The sequence below is a fragment of the Branchiostoma lanceolatum genome, chromosome 2 (genome assembly GCF_035083965.1).
Source record: "Branchiostoma lanceolatum isolate klBraLanc5 chromosome 2, klBraLanc5.hap2, whole genome shotgun sequence".
NCBI classification, from domain to species: Eukaryota; Metazoa; Chordata; class Leptocardii; order Amphioxiformes; family Branchiostomatidae; genus Branchiostoma; species Branchiostoma lanceolatum.
In genome coordinates this window covers 29,759,838-29,779,816 of record NC_089723.1, presented here as the reverse complement: position 1 = coordinate 29,779,816, position 19,979 = coordinate 29,759,838, and the positions used below count along the sequence as shown (strand labels likewise).

General features: G+C 40.2%; 2 protein-coding genes across 11 annotated transcripts in view; one reads left to right on the top strand and one right to left on the bottom strand.

The window, feature by feature from the left end:
• The first annotated feature begins 76 nt into the window (after positions 1–76).
• LOC136428499 (serine--tRNA ligase, mitochondrial-like) lies at positions 77–4,916 on the top strand. Its single transcript, XM_066418066.1, has 6 exons — positions 77–474; positions 996–1,163; positions 1,540–1,625; positions 2,408–2,569; positions 3,321–3,693; positions 4,051–4,916. Exons 1-6 carry the CDS (start codon positions 205–207, stop codon positions 4,564–4,566), a joined length of 1,575 nt encoding a protein of 524 aa, XP_066274163.1. The 5' UTR covers positions 77–204; the 3' UTR covers positions 4,567–4,916.
• Positions 4,917–5,643: 727 nt separating this feature from the next.
• LOC136428494 (aryl hydrocarbon receptor nuclear translocator 2-like) overlaps positions 5,644–19,979 on the bottom strand; it is a 34,153-nt gene continuing 19,817 nt past the window's right edge. For 6 of the 10 annotated variants that reach the window (XM_066418049.1, XM_066418052.1, XM_066418055.1 and 3 more), the window contains 14 exons: positions 19,639–19,718; positions 19,016–19,108; positions 18,328–18,445; positions 16,724–16,753; positions 16,236–16,433; positions 14,501–14,530; positions 12,237–12,423; positions 11,608–11,714; positions 11,007–11,157; positions 9,891–10,009; positions 9,251–9,435; positions 8,182–8,304; positions 7,417–7,606; positions 5,644–6,820 (listed from right to left, as the gene is read on the bottom strand). In XM_066418049.1, the coding sequence (XP_066274146.1) occupies positions 6,612–6,820; positions 7,417–7,606; positions 8,182–8,304; positions 9,251–9,435; positions 9,891–10,009; positions 11,007–11,157; positions 11,608–11,714; positions 12,237–12,423; positions 14,501–14,530; positions 16,236–16,433; positions 16,724–16,753; positions 18,328–18,445; positions 19,016–19,108; positions 19,639–19,718 (1,820 nt within the window). In that variant the 3' untranslated portion in view covers positions 5,644–6,611. The remainder of the gene's footprint in view (positions 6,821–7,416; positions 7,607–8,181; positions 8,305–9,250; positions 9,436–9,890; positions 10,010–11,006; positions 11,158–11,607; positions 11,715–12,236; positions 12,424–14,500; positions 14,531–16,235; positions 16,434–16,723; positions 16,754–18,327; positions 18,446–19,015; positions 19,109–19,638; positions 19,719–19,979) is intronic. The other 4 variants (XM_066418053.1, XM_066418054.1, XM_066418050.1 and 1 more) reach the window with 3 other exon arrangements.

The window sequence follows — 19,979 nt, the reverse complement described above, 5'->3', positions numbered from 1 at the left end:
GGATATCGCGTGTACGCATGCGCCAGAAATCCTGCCCATCAGCCACCGCGGCACCTTCAACTTTGACCTGTCAATCAGTCTACAAATGGCATTCCCACAAGTAGAAGCTCACAAATTTGTTTTTGTCTGGGTATTTTAGCTCATACATGTGCATAGATCGCTGGAAAGGTCAGATATACCTCGAAGTACTAAAGAGGACGGAAAATGATCCGAACAACCATAGTACGAACCTTAAGAAGCAGCTTTTTGGCGAGGACGAATCGTTGTGTCGTCCGCCACACACAGCACCCCGGCAGGATCCTGGCTAGATGTTGCAGTTCACAAGATGGGAAGTATTTGCTCCATGAGCAGGATGGTTTATATGATCACATGACCAGGGGGATCATAGATGATATAGAGTTTGATGTCGAGGACATTTGTAAGAATGCGGACAGCGTAGCCCAGCGAGTGAGGGACCGCAAAGGTGAAATGCAGGTAAGCACCTTCGTCCAAGGTGATTTTAAACCTCCAGCGGCAAATTGTACTCTTTTTCTGTGTTCAATAGCCTCCTTTGTTTGTAACAAAAACAGGGAGCTATTAGGAAATGTTACGATTTTGTCTTCTAACATCTGCTTGATTATACTGTAAATCTTGAAATGTTTACGGTGACCTCTCCACTGTAAATATACGTTTCCCATGTATTACTGTAATAAAAATTGTTTCAACAACAAACGCCATGAAAACCAGTCCTTTCCCCTTCTACCGACCGTGAAATTAAGTCCTGCAATTGCAAAAATAAATGAATGTACGGTATCCAATCATATGTATATTTTTTTTCGCTTTTTTTTTTCATTTACATTTATACTCCAGGTCTTTTTTTTATGAATCTTCCAGAGGAAAACCCAGAAAGAAAATGCTCAGAAAACATGCATCAAAGACTGAGCCAAACCGTACATCTGCTTGGAGATTTTATACACATATTGAAGAACTAATGTTTTTCTTCCTAACATTGAAAGGAGGATGAAGTGTACAAACTGGTAGATCTGTGGCAGGAGAGATGCAGGGTTAAAGGTCAAGTGGATGAACTACAGGAGCAGAGACAGGCCCTGGCCAATCAGGGGAAAGATCTGAAAGGTCAACAGAACAGTGCTGAATTCAAGGACCTGCAAGTGAAAGGGCGTCAGGTAAAGATGAAATAATATGTTCTTCGTCAAATGTACTGAAATCTGTAGAATTGCTGTCTGAATACTGTAAATGCAGAAATGTTCACAGGGATTTATTTTCGCGGTGTACGTTAAGGTTTTAAGTTGCCGTTTGAAATAATAGTAGCGCTACAGTCACACAATGGACGGCTTTTTGCGCTGGTTTTAAGTTCTAATGGTAAAGAGTTCACCGCAAAAAACGCGAACATCAAACCACCACAAACATTTCTGCATTTACTGTATTGATTACTAGCCAGAGAACTCACAGATAATTCCTGGTTGTTAAAGGTGTTTGCTAACAGTACATTTACAATTACATTGAATAACGAGTGACATGATTGGTTTTCCCTCTGTGCAGCTCCGAAAGGAATTTAACGAGGCCAGCCGCTCTGAGACTGAGCTGAACAGTCAGCTGTACAACATTCTCCTCAGGCTACCCAACAGGTCAGGACATTGAATCTTAAGTTTCCTCAAACTCAATTAGAAAATTGTGTGTTGAATGGCTTGTATCCTGACTAAGGGGTAGATACCAGTTAGCTAGACCTGATTCAGACCTGTATAAAATTCGAGAACCGAGTCCAAATAACCTGAAAGCCAAAAACCTGAGTAAAAAAAAACAAACTGTAAAGTACAAATATATTTTTCTATTTTGTTTGATGAACAGTGTTTTGAGTCTCCCCTCTGTAAAAAAATGCATTAAAAATAAGTGCAACATTGAAAAATCAAATACTGGTTTGTCTTGAAAGTCTTCTCACCAAGACACTTTTATAGTCCTGCGGTTTAATAAAACAAAACATGTCAACTAGACAGTATCAGGTCCGGATCTGAACCTCAATCTCTGGACCAAAACCTGGACCTTATTAAGCCAAACCGGTATCCACCCGTAATCCTGATGATAAAAGATTGAGTCAATGGCCTAGCAGTTCAAGGTTAGAGGACACAGGATTGAGATGCTCTGTCCTTGAGAAAGGTATTTCAACAACTTCCCTCACTCCACCCTGGTGTAAATGAGTACCTGACTTCGGTTGCGAATGGAAAAGATGGTTGAAGGAGATAGTCAGAGGACCCCCAAGATACAGTGGACCCTCTGTCCCTATGACCTCAAAAAGAAACTAGTATTAAGTGCAACTATTGGTATTATAAGTACTTACCTTCATTTGACTTAGTTCCACACACTGTTAGGTCATGTGATTACTGTAACCAATGAGAATGTGTTTGTGTTCCAGCTGCCATCCCTCTGTCCCTGTTGGTGACGAATCACAGGCTCGGTTGGTGGAGACGGTCGGAGAGAAGCCAGCCTTCAAGTTTGTTCCCAGAGGCCACCTGGAGCTGGGGGAACGGCTGGACATTCTGCAGCTGCGACACCTGGCAAATGTTTCAGGCCACAGGTGGGGTCTCAGGGTCCACCTGCTGTATCTGCATTTATGATCTGAAGTGACATATACCAGCAGGGCTCTAAATACTGCGGGTGCTTGATTGTGCACTTTTGTACACCCAAAATTGGAGCTGTGCACTTAAGTTTTGACCATGGATGCACTAGATACATACAGGTACTATAATTATATTTTTGGACATGTGATACATATGGATTCTTGACATGTATCACTTGTTGAATTTTTGATGTTAGCAGTACAATTTTAGATTGAAGCTCTGAAGAGAGGCAAGAAGGTTTGTGTCTAGGTTTTGCTGACTTTCTACTCTTTTTTATGTTGTGCATCCAAAATTTTTTCTGTGCCCCTAAATTTTTAGGCTAAGTGCACCAATACACCAATTCCCAAAATGTATTTTGAGCCCTCAAGCCCCTAATTCTCACTTGACCCGCAGCATGTTGGCGACCTGGCTGTGACCTAAATTGGATTTGTGTTATCCTTTCTAATGTGAATATCATGCAGAACGCACAAATATGACTAAAAACAATATGTTTCGTTGGCGAAACATAAAAAGACAACAAAACACACAAAGTGTAAAAAGGTTTTTATTGATGAAATTTGTTGTGCGCTTTGTCAAATTGCCCAGTTGCAGTGAGGTTGCCAATGTGCCGCAGGTCCAGTGAGATATAGGGGCTTTACAAGTGACAGGTAAGGGACATTAATGCCCAATTCTCTATGATTGATAACCAAATCATCACTAATCTTGTAGGTCCTACTATCTGAAAGGTGCAGGAGCACAGCTACAGCATGCCCTGGTACAGTTCACACAGGACAGACTGTACAAGCAAGGCTTCACCCCTCTGGTGGTACCAGACTTCTTCTACCCTGCCATACTGGAGGGGTGCGGCATGATGAAGTCCAGAGCGTTCGACACTCAGATCTACACCTTAGACTCCACCAAACACGAGTCCCTGTGTCTCGCAGGGACGGCCGAGGTCGGAATTGCGGGGATGTTTAAGGACCACGTTTTGCGGGCGGACCAGCTACCACAGAAAGCATTCGCAGTCAGCACGTGTTATCGAGCAGAGACATGGAGCGGAACTGAGCCCCATGGCATCTACAGAGTCCATCATTTCACAAAGGTACTTGTTTGATTTGTTGATTTATATACATGATAATGCATTTCCAAATTCCTTGTAATTGTATGAAAGTGGATGGCTATAGTTTTATTCATTTAGTTTGCCCCTGAACCTCTTGCATCTTACTGCTCTTGTAGAAAATAAAGCAAAAATTTCATTCTCTGACACAAGAACCTGTATTTGTTACGTTGAAAGATTATACAAATGAGTGTGTTTACATGTACTCAAACCGGTAGTGCATTATTTCTTTCATGGTGGGCCTTGAGCCAATACTGCACACTGATAGTGTGTTGGTTACAATTTTAGTAGATTAACTGTTGACTTTATTTATTGATTCATTGATTTGTGTCCTTCCAATAGGTAGAGATGTTTGGAGTGACTGCCAATGATGATGGTACTGAAAGTGACAGACTACAGCAAGAGTTCCTCGCCCTACAGAAGGACCTGTACTCAGAACTGGGCCTGTGTTTCCGCATCATAGACATGCCCACACAAGAACTTGGCCTTCCTGCACACAGAAAATATGACGTCGAGGCGTGGATGCCTGGGAGGGACTCCTTCGGCGAGGTCTCCAGTGCCTCAAACTGTACGGACTACCAAAGTAAGAGGTTGCATATACGCTACGAAACAGAGCACGAGGAACTGAAATACGCACATACGGTCAACGCTACAGCGTGTGCCGTTCCACGACTGATAATCTCGATACTAGAGAACTTCCAACAAGAGGACGGATCAGTGGTGGTACCAGAGGCCCTACAACCATACATGGCAGGGAGGAAAGTTCTAACTGTACAAGATGGGTTACCTATGAAGTACACTGGCAGGGAAAGGAGGGTGTTTAAACAACATAAGAAAAAGTTTTCTAAGTACCGGTAATAGAAGTTATTTTATTTTTTTTGTATTTTGGTGCAATTGTGTGAGGCGATGGAAAAAAATCTGGAATATTGCAGATCTCTAGAACTTATATGCTGCTTCAAGTAACCTGGGTCAGCGCAAAGGATGATTCAGTGTAACTGTGAAGATGTTATACAGTTGTCTTTTGTAGCAGGTGAACTGATTTTCCAAGTTCCTTTTGGATCCAATCATACACATGTACCATTGTAAAATGTATAGTATTCTTTCTTCATTCCATGTCAACTGGTAAATAAATGAAATGTTCTCTCATGTATTGACAAAATGTTACAGATATTTACGAATTAAAGGTATAATGTATTATGATGAAACATCATGCCTACCTGCTAGATACATGGGCCAGAAACTTGGCGCGCCCTTGCTCCCCGACGTTAGGTTCCTCCTTGTTGCACATCCAGGCTCCTATACTCTGCTACCTTTAGACCAAGTCCAGACTCTTTCATGCTGTCTTTCTATGGTTTGCAAACTCCCGGTTGTATGGTTTGTAAACTAATGTTTGTGGAGGTCTTCTTAATCTTCTCACATGACCAAACCATCTTAGCCTCCTTGTCCGAATGGCCTCAACAATGGATTGTTCCATCCCGAGTCATAATTACTGTGCTTTTGCATGTCAACAACCATATTGCCCTGCCCGGCTCTATATTGTCGGGATGTATGAAATATCAGACTGCACATGTGATGCTTAATACAATGATAGAGTGATTAATACATGGAACATTATTAGGAATGACATTATTAGGAAGCCAAGTTCATTGATATGTAATATAATCAAGCTAAATGTATATATATAATTTTTTTGTATGTCTGTTTTATGCTTGTTTTAAATTTTGGTGGTATTGATGTGTACATGTACATCATATATCATTTAACTGTTAAAAATCTTTGATATGAGTCTCAAAATCCAAAACTGAATCCAGAAGGGGATACAGTATTACTCAAGTGTTGATATAGACATTAGCAACCCCACAAGATGATATTGTTATAATATAACAACAGACATCATAGATCTAGATACATTTACACACGAATACTCTCCATACATTCGTGGCAGGTAGAACAAGCCTTTATTTAATCCATACTGGTACATGAAATTTACAAGAAAGATTATCACATGCTCTCAGTACAAAACAGAACATCATTTGATGCAGATGTGAACAGTAGCAACTGTCATATACAAGTATATGTGATCACACCCTAGTCATTATTTGCACCCATCTTAATACTACACATCAAGACAATATATTCACCACTGGCTGATTCCATAAACATAATCTGCCAAAACATTTCAAAGACTTTTTAAAAAGTGAAAGTACATTCCAGTATGTCACAGTCTATTTGAACTTTGATCAAGAACAGCTAGTTTGCATCTTGGATACATAAATACTAAACTACACAAACCACTTGACCATTGTAGTATGTCTATGAAGTCCTTACATCTGGGATCTTCTTGTACTTTCATAAGAAATCATTTTTAAAATCAATAAGTTACCATAAAAGGTAAAAGAATAGCCATGGCACTTTCTTACCATGTGACACAATTATTTGACCTAAAAGCATTTTATGCTTCCATATCCTACACAATAAAAAGTACTGTATGCGTAAATGCTGGTGACATGATAAAATAGACTTTTCAATTTCAGAACGCTTAGCTCCAAGTTAGATAACAAAGAAATGATAATAAAAAAGTAAATAATGTTGCATTAAGTCATTTTCATTAACTTTTTTTCCAGTAACAAAATACATGTACATTTTGAAACTTCTAATTTGGAAAAAACAGCAAAAGATGACAGTTACATGCAACAGTACTGTACAAATTTCACAAGTTCACTTCATACAGTAAGCAGAATTTTACCTGCTAATAAGCATGGTAACACCTTCATGATTTTGAGCCCAGGCTGTGTAGTTCTTAGCAACAGACATTACCACACCAGAAAACATCGAGTTGTGATTCAGAAACGTTAGATATGCCACATCAACAGACTTTCCCTTTTGTAAACATGTTTGTTTGTTTACTCGGAGAAGGTTGTAAACATGGACAGGTCTCCAAAGTCCTCGTTGTTGTAGTTGCTGCCAGTCGGGGGCTGGTCTAACATGGTCAACATGTCGGGGAACATCTCCTGCGGCTGCTGTGGGGGGTGCTCGCTGGTGCCAGACTGTGCCGAGGCCCCCTGCGGCCACTGTGCAGCCCACGGACCCAGGCTACCTGGGGGGACTCCATCTGCAAATTGGAGAAAACACAAAGGCCTTTAGCACAGGGGTTGAGCTACATGTATCTACTTGCAATGTCTTTGACCAAAGGTGGAGAAATTATTATATTTCACCCATACTACAGTATGGATGAAATATATTGTATTTTTAAATGTACGTCCTATCACATACAATCATGTTACATGTTACACATATATACAGGACCGGTATACCAGATTTCTGCTAGCACAAAATAAATGCTTTCATTGCAAAATATGGAGAAAAGTCATAATCTTCCAATCTTAATCTTACAGAAGAACTGATATTTCTTCCCATGGGTTAAACATGTATCATGTATTTTCAATAAATCGGACAACAATTGGTACATGTACCACTATGTTACATGATTGTACATGTATGTTATACAATTGTTACAAAAGAACACTAAATAGTTCCTGTATACATACATATAAGGTGCATGTAGATATAGATATTCTGACCAATGATGGGTACCAGTAAGCTCTTTTCCTTGAGTGCATTGTACACTGTCAAAGCTGTATTAAGCTGGGTTCAAGTCTGTTCAGCCCAAGTTTAAATGCACATGACAGAACAACATTTCTTACATACCTTTTTCTCCCTGGTACCCTGGGTAAACCCTCTGTGAGGAGTTGAGCTGGGTGTAGGTGGGTCCAGGGGACGTTGCCGTGGGGCTGTAGCTGACAGCTGGGGACACCGTGGGTGGGTAGCCAGCTGCAGCCCCAGATGCCATGGTGGTGAAGGTGGGTGACTGGGGTTTACTGTTGCGAGAGTTGGATGTCTGCAAACAGGGCATGAAACCATGAAAGTTCATGAAACACAACAATGAAGAAGATACAGAAGAATTGTGAGTTAAAGTATGAACTACCATCTTAAAATACATCTAGGAAAGACAATTATAGGAAGTCCCACCATCTGAATCTGTACTTGAACTAAAGATGTTTGTATGTCTCACAAAATAAGAAAGACAATTAAAGGAAGTCCTGCGACCTGATACTTGAACTAAAGAAACAATGCAGACGGCTAAACTACACTGTATGTCTCACAAAGATTTTATACTTCTTAAACAAAATAAATATCTTTCTCATAGACTGTGACTGACAAAAATGAATCTCTTCTGTCGACACTTGGTAGTAGAAATGCATTTTTGAGAAGATTTAATTTCACAGTAGGGAGAAAATGGAATGTTCACGGTGGTTTTTAGTTAGCGATTAAAACAATGGGGGAGGCAGAAAGATGACAAAACCGCATTTTGCGGTGGTTTTAAGTTCATGGTGAAGAGATCACCTTGAAAACATGAACATCAAACCACTGTGAACTTAAATACATTTACAGTCACCTATTTGTTACTCTTACCTGGTTGGCAAACGGAGGTGATGACCAAGTGGCTGGTTTGGGGCCCTGTCGTCGACGGACCATCTCAGCCAGAGCCCCTCCAGCTGATACCATGCTCTGCTGGACAGACCCGGGGCCGTATGCCTGGAATAGATGTTATGTGTTAGCGTATGGCATATCTATGGTGTGTCTCCTTCCAGTCCACAGTCGTAAGATTTGGAAAAAAAATTAAAAAATTTTCAAAGAAGAAAAGATATTTTTCAAAGAAATCATTTTTCCAAACTGCTCCTCATTTTCATACTGGAAGCAGGCATCTAATCATCAAATGTTCAAGAGTAGGGCTATGCCCCAATTAATCATCAAATCAAAGTTTCTAATAGATCAAACTTTTGGTGAGCCCAATCCTAAAACATAATATCATTGTAACAAATGTACAAAACAAAAGTGTTTAGCTTTCGTGTTTGTAACGGTTCATGATAATGGACTAGAGGAGAACACAGTTGGGTACTTGTTGTGTGAAGTGTTGCCTGACCAAACAATTGTTAAATAAAGATGATAAAGACAGAATTGAAAGTTAACATACTATTAACATGAGTGAATAAATGTCAATGGAGATTATGGTAATAATACATGTTGTCGTCAATGTCAATGATACAAATCAGAGTAATTAAGTTCAGTAACAATGCGGATAGAAAGTGTTAATGAACAATGGGTTAATAGAAAGAATATAGTCCAATGTAAAGGTAACTTGTAACAAAAGCTATGAAGAAGTCAGGCTGATAGCAGGTGAGGAGTTGTCTTACAATGCAAGTGCTGTTTGACTGCCAATGTTGTTCTTTCAAGAGGGAATAGTTAAGGGTCGGCTTTGTTATGTTTTCCAATAGGCCTTCTGTTTTGATTTAGATTTTAATCAAGATCTAACCAAAGAGGTGACTTAAATGCACAATTTGTGAGACTACTCCTCAAGGTATTGCACAGAAGTCTTCTCCCTTCTCCTCTCTTTAAGATCTGAGACTGTCCGTCTGTCAGCAGCGTAATGTCTGTGACGCTGCGTCACAGCTTTCTCGTCTGTTTTACCGTGTCCACCCACCTGGGGCGATCTCTGCGCCGTGAAGGCGGCGGCTCGGAAGGATCCACTCACCGGAGGTGAGGCCAGCGGCTTGTTGGGGTCCTGCACGCCGGGGGATGGCATCATGTAGTTCCCCGTGGCCTGGTACGCCTCACGGTTGTCAGGGTAACCGGATAAGTCCTTTGCCTTGTCATCCTGGTCCATACCTGTAGTTAGGGAATATTGTTAGAACAGGCTTTGTGGTTAATGCCTAACAAAGCATACATGACATTGTGTAGTTAATACATATCAGACGATTCGTTCAGAGCAGCAGGTATCTTTGCTCTTTCAGTAGCAGGGTACATTTTGAAAGAGAGGGGTTGCTAGCCTTTCCCCTTTAATTTAGTTTAAGGTGCTCGAGACACCTCTAACACAGGACTTCACTTTTACTGCCCTTGGTGCAGTCCCAACCCAAATGTCCTGCCCGGAATTGAACCAGAGTCTCCCAGTTAGCAACTAATTGGAACCAGGAACTCAACTGTGAGGCTGATACCAGTTGAGCTACAGAAACAGTACTAACTGTATTTTCCCAGGTGGAGCATGCTCTTACCCAACTTAATGTGTAAAACTGGTGCGTTGCACCTTTTGGTGGTTTACCTGCTATGAGAACAAACCAACCAACCTTGTACAGTCTGTACTTGTGTGGGGTCGAACTGTGCGGAGGTGAGTGCAGGAATGCCCTTCACTTCCATGGCCCGTAGTCTGTCCATCTCCTGCTGTTGCTGCTGCTGCTGGAGGTTCCTAATACAATTTGAAGATGTATGAAGGGTTATGATTCTTCAGTGGGAATGTTAAGCTGAAGGTAAAGGCAGCTAGAGTAGTTATTCTCAATTCAGGTGAAGCATAACGCTTTTTAAACTAGCTAGTAGTAGTAGTGCAATGCAGCTTTGCTACAGCTTGCATGTTTAGCCAAGCACTCAGGGCACCCCTACTCTTCTTGATACATGTCTTGGGTTCTTTTATGTGCAGAGGTTTGATGCTTGAGGCAAATGCCTGAAGCTCCCTCATACAAGGGGCCACCGGCTTTACATCACCAACCGAAATGACAAATGCAATCCCTTGCAACATGTCCAAGCTGGGGGCAACCCTAAGATCTAACTCCGGCCCACTGATCTACGGAATTTGATCAAAATGGCCAAGCAGTGGGGTTGCCTTACTGCTTGCGCTACGGGGACATGCTTAAGCTGAAGGTCTAGTATTTGAGCACTACTTGAGCCGCACCCCAAGCATGTTTGAGAGCCCACCATACACATTGTACAGTATTGATAAGAGTAGGGCTATGCCCCAATCAAACGTATCAGGCCAGTCTTATGCAGCTTGTGCTAACTGAACAAAACCTGAGCGTTACACCCGACAGCATTTCACTGGACAGGTAATAATATGCAATCACCATAAAAAAACTATCAGCCTGTATTAGCCGGGACAAAACAAGAAGTATAGCTCACTCCACATTCCCCTAACAAAAATAATTTTTTCATATTCAATTCCAGTGTCTCTAACTAAAGTGTCAGTAAAAGTCAAACTTCTGCAATGTACTCGGCCTCTTGGTTTCCACAGGAGGACGTCTGAAACCATTTCCTGCTTGGCTCGACAGCAATGCCCAGCAAATGTTACACGACAGTGGGGTAGCTTTTGAGACAGCCGTGGAAGACTTTCATAATTTTTTTTGAGAGTTGCATGTTGTGTCCAAGATATAAACAAAGAAACAAAAGACAAAATCGGGGAGTCCAGTACTTACTTCACTGAAGTGTTTGTGCACACGATGTACTCCACTTCGTCGGTGTAGGGGTTCTGGAAACTGAAGAGGCTCGTCCGCAGCCACACCCACTCTCCGTTCTTGGCCCGACAGCGGTACATCACCGACATCACCTGTCCCTTCATCTTAAGTACTGGCCAGGCAAGAAGACAAAGGGTTAGACTTGACTTCAAAAAGTACAACCAGTCAAGTAGGGACAAAGGATGTGATGGACAACAGTGATGAGACAATACATTCATAAGCCAACTGGTAATACTGTAAATGACTTTAAGTTTGCAGCGATTCAATTTCGTGGTAGAGAGAAAAGAGAAGTGTTTATGGTGGTCTTCAGTATAAACTATTGTATATACATGTATAGGGGGTAAGCGGGCAGAAGAGAGAAGAAACATTTTCGCGTTGGTTCTAACTTTGCAATGAAGAGCTTGCCGCAAAAACTGAGAACATCAAACCACCGCAAAAATTTATTATATTCGGATCTATCAGTTTTTAAACACATTGATTGTTAAAGTTGGTTACGAGACGTAAAATTTATCACTTTTTCCTTGCTAATCATATCTTCTACTTGATTTGTGTAAGGTCTTACCTTGCTCGAAACTCTCCTTTAAGTTGGGCTGGTCCTCGGGATGGTAGAAGTCGAAGCAGGTTTTCCCCAGCAGGTCTGTGGGCTGGTATCCCAGAACAGGGATCACTCTGCAAAAATGCAACAGAAATAATTTTCCTTGGCCTCTCTGGTGGATGTTTACATTTTCTTTCTAAACCAATTTTACTATGTACATACAAATGTATGAGGAGGGTTTTGCAATGTTCCAAACATCAGGAGTTACTGTTAGCACACACAAACACATTGGCTGCACAGACACTCAATAAAACAACAACCAATGACTGTACGACACACAACATGTATCTTAACTTCTGAAACAAAATCCTTGTGTCATTCTACTAAAACTAGTGAAGAGAAGAAGTGTCATCAAAATCAATTAAATGTATTATGTACTATAAAAGCCATGTCATCAGATATCAGTAGCTTTGATAAGCTGAGATGATACAGACAATATAACATGTCACTGAATGTACATTTGTAAGTGAGCTAGTCACTGAATCATGCTGGCCGAACAATGTCTTTCATCAAAGGGCATTATATCTATCCTTCATACAGACTATAACTGAGATCAGGTATATGGTGAGTACTAAAAAAACAGTAGTCCCTCTGACCTCTGGTCCACAAAGGTGAACTTGCCATCCATGCTGTGTCGGGAGATGAACTCCGTGGGGGGCGACGTCGTGTTGAGGTCGCTGCAGCTGGGAGAACTGGTCACCTGCAGCCGACCAATCGCAACCAAGCAGTAATGGCTGTTGCTGTGACCATCAGCATCTGCATCCTGCTGTTCCAGGACTACACCTAGGGGGCGCACCAGTAAAAACAACTGTTCAGAACTTGTGATCATAGCAATCTAGATGTACGAGCCTGGTATCAATCCTATTCTAGCTCCAGTTTGCTCCTCTGATCCCGAAAAGACAAGCACCCATCACCATCTTGGCCCTTAGGGCATTAATCAATATTCTTCAGAAGCAGTGTAACTGGGATTGAACTTTTGAATGCCTGTTCAAACCCCATTACAATGCCATTGCAGAAGATTGTACTGAGAGCTAATCGGAGCTCTTGCATTTAATCATTGTTTAAATGCCAATCATTCTTCTATCAACAGGCTCCAAACTAGTTGACAGGGAAGTATTCAGAGCAGCAGTCTGGGGCTAAATTAGGGTAGATAGTAGGCTAATGTAGGCCTGTTAGTAGTCAGTTATCCTTTTGTCTTAGTGTAATGCACAGCTTGATGGACACTTAACACCAGCAGCTGATAGAACAGATATAAGACGCCAACATAAGCCAACATAGAACACAGGTAAAGGAATAATTAGAACTCATTTAGTGAATAAACATACAGTGATGGAGTTAACTAATAGACAACTTGCTTATTTCAAGGTACACTTTTGTATGCAGTTACTGTTACTGTAACAGTAGTAGAAAGCTGCAAAACGATATTCTAGACTACATTAAATATACATTTTTGTGATTAAAACTGAAATGGTATCATGTACATGTACATGTATTTCTCTGTGTTTCTGTCCTGTTCAGATAATTTTAGAATTTTTAAACTGAAACACGCTACAGGTACTACTACATGTAAAACTGTATACTGTGACATGAAAAGAGACATTGCCAAAAAGAGATGACTAATATACAAAATGTCATGTATCTAATGAGTGCCACTGTGACAGTGACTGCATCACTACAATTACTAGTACATGTATATCATAATATTATAAATCACTGTACTAATCTGTAGCATCTTAATAATATGGAAGCTAATGTCATAGTAGAGTCTTCACATAATTATAGATGCTAAAGTTCTTTAAATAAAATGTTAACAGTTTAAATGCTTGTTTTCTGCTGTTGATAAATCAAGAAGTCTAGTTATCAGGTGAATGCTATAAAATTGTCCTACATGGTCAGCCAATCTTTAAATCAAAATTAAAACCAGAAATTAACAAGGCGATAGATCCCAATGATTCCATATATAGAAATGCAGTAGAGCAAACATAAGGGAAATAAACAAATCAGTAAATACACTACAAATAGCTTGAACAAAAAAGAGAGAAGACTATTTGTGAAAAAGAAAAGGAAGGCTAATCAGATTTTATCTCATCAGGAAAGAGAAACTCCTGATTTAAAACAAGAGTGGTTAAGACTAGGACTCAGTAGCAAGGGCACCTCACACCAGAATACAGGCACATACCACCAACTACCCACCAAACAACGCCAGAAGGGAAAATAAGAGACTGACACAGAGGGCAGTGTTCTTTTCCCATTTGCACTAGCCTTAGTAATACTGGCAGTGATACATGTTGTTAAAATGTCGTTCAGTTTGTACTCAAAATCTAGCAGCCAAAGAAATTCAAAAGACACTGAGATGAATCTTACATCATGGTCAATTTGTGCACTTTAGTTCACATATGTCCCAATGTATGTATGCATGATCAAATGATGCACACATACACATTGACCTCAATACATACCATTCAGCCAATACATTAATAGCCAACATGTTATTGAATTATACCAACATACATTGTATATGCATGTATGCCAGAATCACCCACTGTGAATTATATTCCTGTTCAATGCACTGGTCTGACCGATGCTGACCAACAATGCTGAGCGGATGTACAAATCATTCAAATAATCATCTGACATGCAACAAAATACTTAACCCAGTAAATCATTTTCATTTCTACTTGAAGCAACCATTTTACAGACAGCTCATATAACAAAATGCATACAAAGCAGTATCCATTTTTTTGACATGCAAAGGGCTCTCTGAAAAAAAAAATTGTAAGAAGACACCCGAATTGAACCCACAGACCACAAAGCCACATTATTCAATTATAAACCCGGGCTTTCCTCGCCACTAACGTACCTGCATTGACCAGCTTAGCGGCAAGCTTTCCTGGAGTCAAAAACAAGAATCACAGCATTGTTCAATCATCAAATCACAGCGCTCATCTCATTTCTGATTCGGGTTTCACTGATTTTGTAATCATGCCATTCATTCGTGCTTACAATCACAAGCAGCATGCACTACTTTGGGGGATGGACTTATGATGTATTCATTTGGTCATCCCTGAACTAGAAACATTAAAATGATATACTGAAGGGAAAATGAAAAAAAAAAACAGTTTCTGCAAGTATGAAGGAAGAGGAATTAGTAAATAATGCCCACAAAAAAGAATTATTTAAGTTAAGAAAAATGAAGACTTATAATGTTTTAAGCTGCCTTGTTTAAGTTTAACCCCTAACAAAAGGACAGTTAGCACCGATACTGTGTTCTACAATGTATGGGTGACGGACACTGAGTTTAACTAAATTCAGAAATGACTACTTCCTAGAACTAGTCTACCTTTTTTGGAGTAGGTTAGGTTTCTAATATGATTTAGACCTCAAACTCAGAAGAAAATGCTCTTATTAAGCAAGCTAATGATTTTCACAGTTGTCTTACAACTCTATTTTATGACACCTAAAATGAAATAAGTAATCTAAAGCTAAGCCCTGAACTTAGGTCCTGCAGTGTGACTTCAGATATCACTGCCTTCACCTGGCATTACACCAAAGCCATCATACAACCAGTCCTGGTACCTTGAGTTCATAAATACTTTTGCCTACTTTTATTATTTCTAAACGTCCACAACATAACTGCCTCATGCAAGTAGAAAATATAAACCTCTTACAGAAACTCTTAGACTAACTTTAAGGAAAAAGGTAGACATACAATAGGCAGACATACTAGCATCTATTTTAGTTACAGGAAGGTCATACATTCACTGCTGTGTTAAGAATTTAATCAGAGAGTGAACAAAAAATGTTGGTTAGGTGGGGTGATAGTGAGGAGTAGCATATATTCAGCAACATAACAAGAAACTATACACACAGTGAATGAGGGGGTATCAATGTCACAATAGTTGAATATCAGATGGAACTTATATACACTAAATACCAAAGTTTTTTGGGGGACTCTAATGATATAACCTCCAGCTATACAATAGCCTGGAACTTGTGCATAATCCTTTTCATGGATCCCATTGCCTGCTGGAAGACGCAGGGCACTATGGGTAGTGCAGAGGACAAACAACATTACCCGGTACCATGATGTTGCCCCTGTGATACCCATAGTGCCTCACCTCTCTCAGCAGGCAATGGGATCTGTGAAAAGATCTACATGTAGGGTCTGAAGCACCTGTTTGCATGTAACACGTACATGTATCTACAATGTGACTAGTTTTCAATGCTTTTTTTCACACAGACAAAAAAGGGAAGACAGCAGTCTGAAAACTGACCGACCAAGTGTACTTTTTTTCCAATACAAGTCTAAAACCTGAAACAGTAGAATTGTTACTTCAAACTCAATTTTCTGCTCTTCCTTTGCACTACAGAAACATTGCAATTTTGTTCATGTTTTAATTCGCAGCCAGACTATGATACCAAACTGGAAAAAGGAATTTCCAACTTTTTGTAACATATAACACAACAGGCTTGTTTAGCATAACAGGGTTATGTTTTTCACTGCCAAGTTGTTACTGTTAACTGATATATTCTAAGGAAATACATTTGCAGACTGTTGCCTTGCCCCCTAGATGTTTATTTGGTACAGCCCTTACCGGTAGGCGGCCATGACTTGATGTATCCCGTGCAGTGTACCACGGCATACTGATCCCCATCCTTCCCCGGCGGACCCAGACCATTCCGCTGTCGGATGTGAGCGAGCCGGGAATGCTGGGAAGGGTCGTGGATGGCGTTGCCGACCCTCATACGACAGATAAACCCACGGCGGGACCCCATGCACAGACGAATGGACGCTGTAGAAAAACAGATGGGGGGAAACATTCTATTTGCTGCCTATACTGTTTGTTTCTTGTATACACATTCCTCATATTTGTCATACTGACAGTTATTGCCTTGAAGTTTCCATACACACTGTTCCACACTTATAGTACCTTCAACAGAAAAGCTGACAAGAAAAGATGAAGCACATTCAACATTCATTTTTACAGTGGATAAAAAGATTCAAGTCAAGGCATATAAACAAGCAGTTTAAAATCATCATACAGTTTAAAATCATCATAAGTCCAAAGTACAGTGTACTTACACTGGTGCCCTTCTTTCTTCACTGTTCCAGCTGAAAAGAAAGGAGGATAGGTTTTAACTCAGCACATCACATGCCACAATCATTGTCAGTGTTTCTTTGTACTGAACTAGAGTTTGTATCGAAGAAGTCAACTGTTTGGTGCTTTAATAGTAGGACTTTTAACTTCACTACTGCTAGCACTCAGTTTTTCATACTCAGTCTAAAGAAATATTTACTGGTCACATGCCATCCCAAATAAAAGGCAATTTCATCATCAAACTGAGAAAAGCCTTGCAGCACATTTAACATGTGTCACCTCACAACAAAGGATGAACCGAACTGAACAGTATAACTACATGTACAAGTTCATGATTGTATGCTTCCAATATTTCTAATTACTGTTTAGTACAATTATATAGTGTCACACTGCTTCTTTTTCAAAGGCTCTTCTGTCTGTCTTCTGTTACATCTAAATGACCTGTATGCCTCCAATAGTACTAATTACTAGTTACTGTGACTGTAGCAACTACACATCAGATAACGTCAAATTCGTAATGGGTACAGCATCCTTCTTTTTCAAAGGCACATCTCTTGGTTTCTGAGAACAGATAGATATACATAACCTACATGTATCATCTCTACTGTGACATATGCCACCGAAAGGCCCTTCTCTCTAGCTCTGTTTTCTGAGAACAGTTATATCTACATGACCTATGCCCCTAGTAGTACTAATTACAGTAGTAATGGTACACCTGAAAAGGTCATAGGCTCATCTCCCGATTTCTGCGAACAGTTTTATCTATCTGACCTATGCCTCAAATATTGCTAATTGATGTTGCAACCATAATGGTACTGTACATCAGGAAAGGTCATGGTTTACATATAAGGCCATATTGGTTTTTTATTGGTCAGAAATTACCCGCAATGGCAGCCTTTCTAGCGCTGAATTGATGCAGGGTATTACAGGTTTCACATAATACACAACATATATAATATCTATTCCACACTTGCATTTTGTGGAACTGTCGCAAGGGTCTGGGCGGCTGCCATTCGGCGCCACCAGGTGACCTCAATACGACTTTCCCCGACCGAAGTCAGGTACCCATTTACACCTGGGTGGAGTGAGGAAAGTCGTGTAAAGTGCCTTTCCCAAGGGCACAAGATCGGTGACATGACAGGATTCGAACTCGGGACCTCTTGATTCTGAGTCAAACGCTCTGCCGTTGCGCCACACGACCCCACTGATTTGATCATATGGATGACATTCGTGTGCACATCAATATTTGACAAAAAAATGTTTTCGGCCATACTGTAAAATTGTAAAAAGCTGCTGCAAAATTAAAAAAAATCCAAAAAAATATTCAGGGACATGGATACTAACGTCGTTGAATATATCAAAGTCACTTCTAGAGCCAAAAAGAAGTTTAAAAAAAACAAAAATGAACAATCCATATTTTGGTATACCACACTCTGTGTGTTTAGTTTCCTTCATCCTTCCTGATGACGTAGATTCCATTAACGAAGGCAACTTTTTTTCTGCACACTCGCATCAGCTTTGGGGTCCCCAGAGGACATTATCCATATAATCAAATCAACACGGTCTAAAAGGCAGAGAAAGGCCTTACTCTTGAGGTCCAGAATACGCCCCTGATTGGGGTTCTCCGCGGTGCTGAGCTGCTCACGAACCTTCTCCACATCATCGGGGTGGACAAGGTCGTACAAGGTCGACCCAAACCAGTCCGACTGGAAATGTCATGAAGAAGATAATTGATTAACCCACCAAAGTCAGATATTCTGCACATATCAAGTGAGTTTTCCTTGCAATATTTTGAACTCTTTTTAACTATCATAAAAGTCACAAAAATATCATATTGTACAAGATAAAAAGCAGTAGGCACAATTATGCTCTCAAAGATATCCTATATTTCTATAACATTCAGAAAAATGTTGCACAAAGTTACATATTGCAACAGAAGGATACTAAACTGTAAATTTAAGAAATGTTTGTTTCAAAATCTCTACCACATCACTTCTAATACCGGTAGGACAAATGTTATTCTGTGGCCATTGGTGTGTTGTGGAAAAAGTTATTTTGTTCATTACTTTTGCAAACACTCCTTTCACAATTGATGACTTATTTTGCATGACATTGTGAATAAAGTTTACTACATCTACTATTGACTGTTTCCAAGTATAAGAGAGAGGTGACACTCTTTACGACAATTTGTGCAGACTGAATTTTCCACTATAGGCACTTGCACCTGTCTATTAATTAGGGTGTATCTAAGGACAATGCTAGAAAATGATACTAACCTGTGATTGGTTGAGGACCGGCACCACGGAGTCTGATACGTAGATGATTCTACCAGTCTCGCACGCCGACACATACAGGAAACCATCAGCTGCCTACAAAACACACAGACATCACTTACAAACTAAGTCTCTTTCTGATGCCTTCTACTATATAAAATATATCGGTATGGTACATGTAGGTCTACATGTAGATGTATCCTTACAGCAATACTCAGTCTATTACTAATGGAGAAATAAAGATACACATTGGTATTGATGTAGCTTTGCAACATGATTGTCATTCCTAGTAATAGCCTTTTCACGTGATGGCATTGCATGTGTCTGCGGCCATTTTGGTGTCCCCAAACCTCCTTCGTTGGTGTCTATTTGCATTTCAGTGAATCATAGCTCTTTTTATTAACATTTAAAGATCTTCTGGCCCTCTCAAACAACCACTATTGAATGTCTATAGCTCAAAGAAGACAATGCCAGAACTCAGAAGACTTATCAACAACAGTATCAATAAAACACAAAAATACACTTGAAGTAAAATTCATTGAAATGCAAATAGGACACCAACATCGTCAGCACCTACGAGTACCTGTTACAGTGATGATGGAAGGTGAGTGAGACATTTCCCTTACCTCCAGTATAAGGTGCTTGAGCTCCTGGTCGGTGAGGAAGGAGGGCTTGTAGGTCCCCTCAGTACTGGTGTTACCTGTTCCTGGCAGAAACACAAAACATACAAAGTCACTGTTTTCAAGTACTTTCCCTGCTATAAGTCGCAACAAGAAATCCTTTAATTTATGATTCAATCACAAAATGAATATATCATTCAGGGCTCGAAATACTGGGTGCATGTGCACTTTCATGAACCTAAAACTGGAGCTGTGCATCTAATTTTCAACTGTGGGTGCACCAGTGCACCTAGATATTTTTGTAGGCTATAGGGTAAAGGTACTATAATTGTACACTTGTCTAGTCT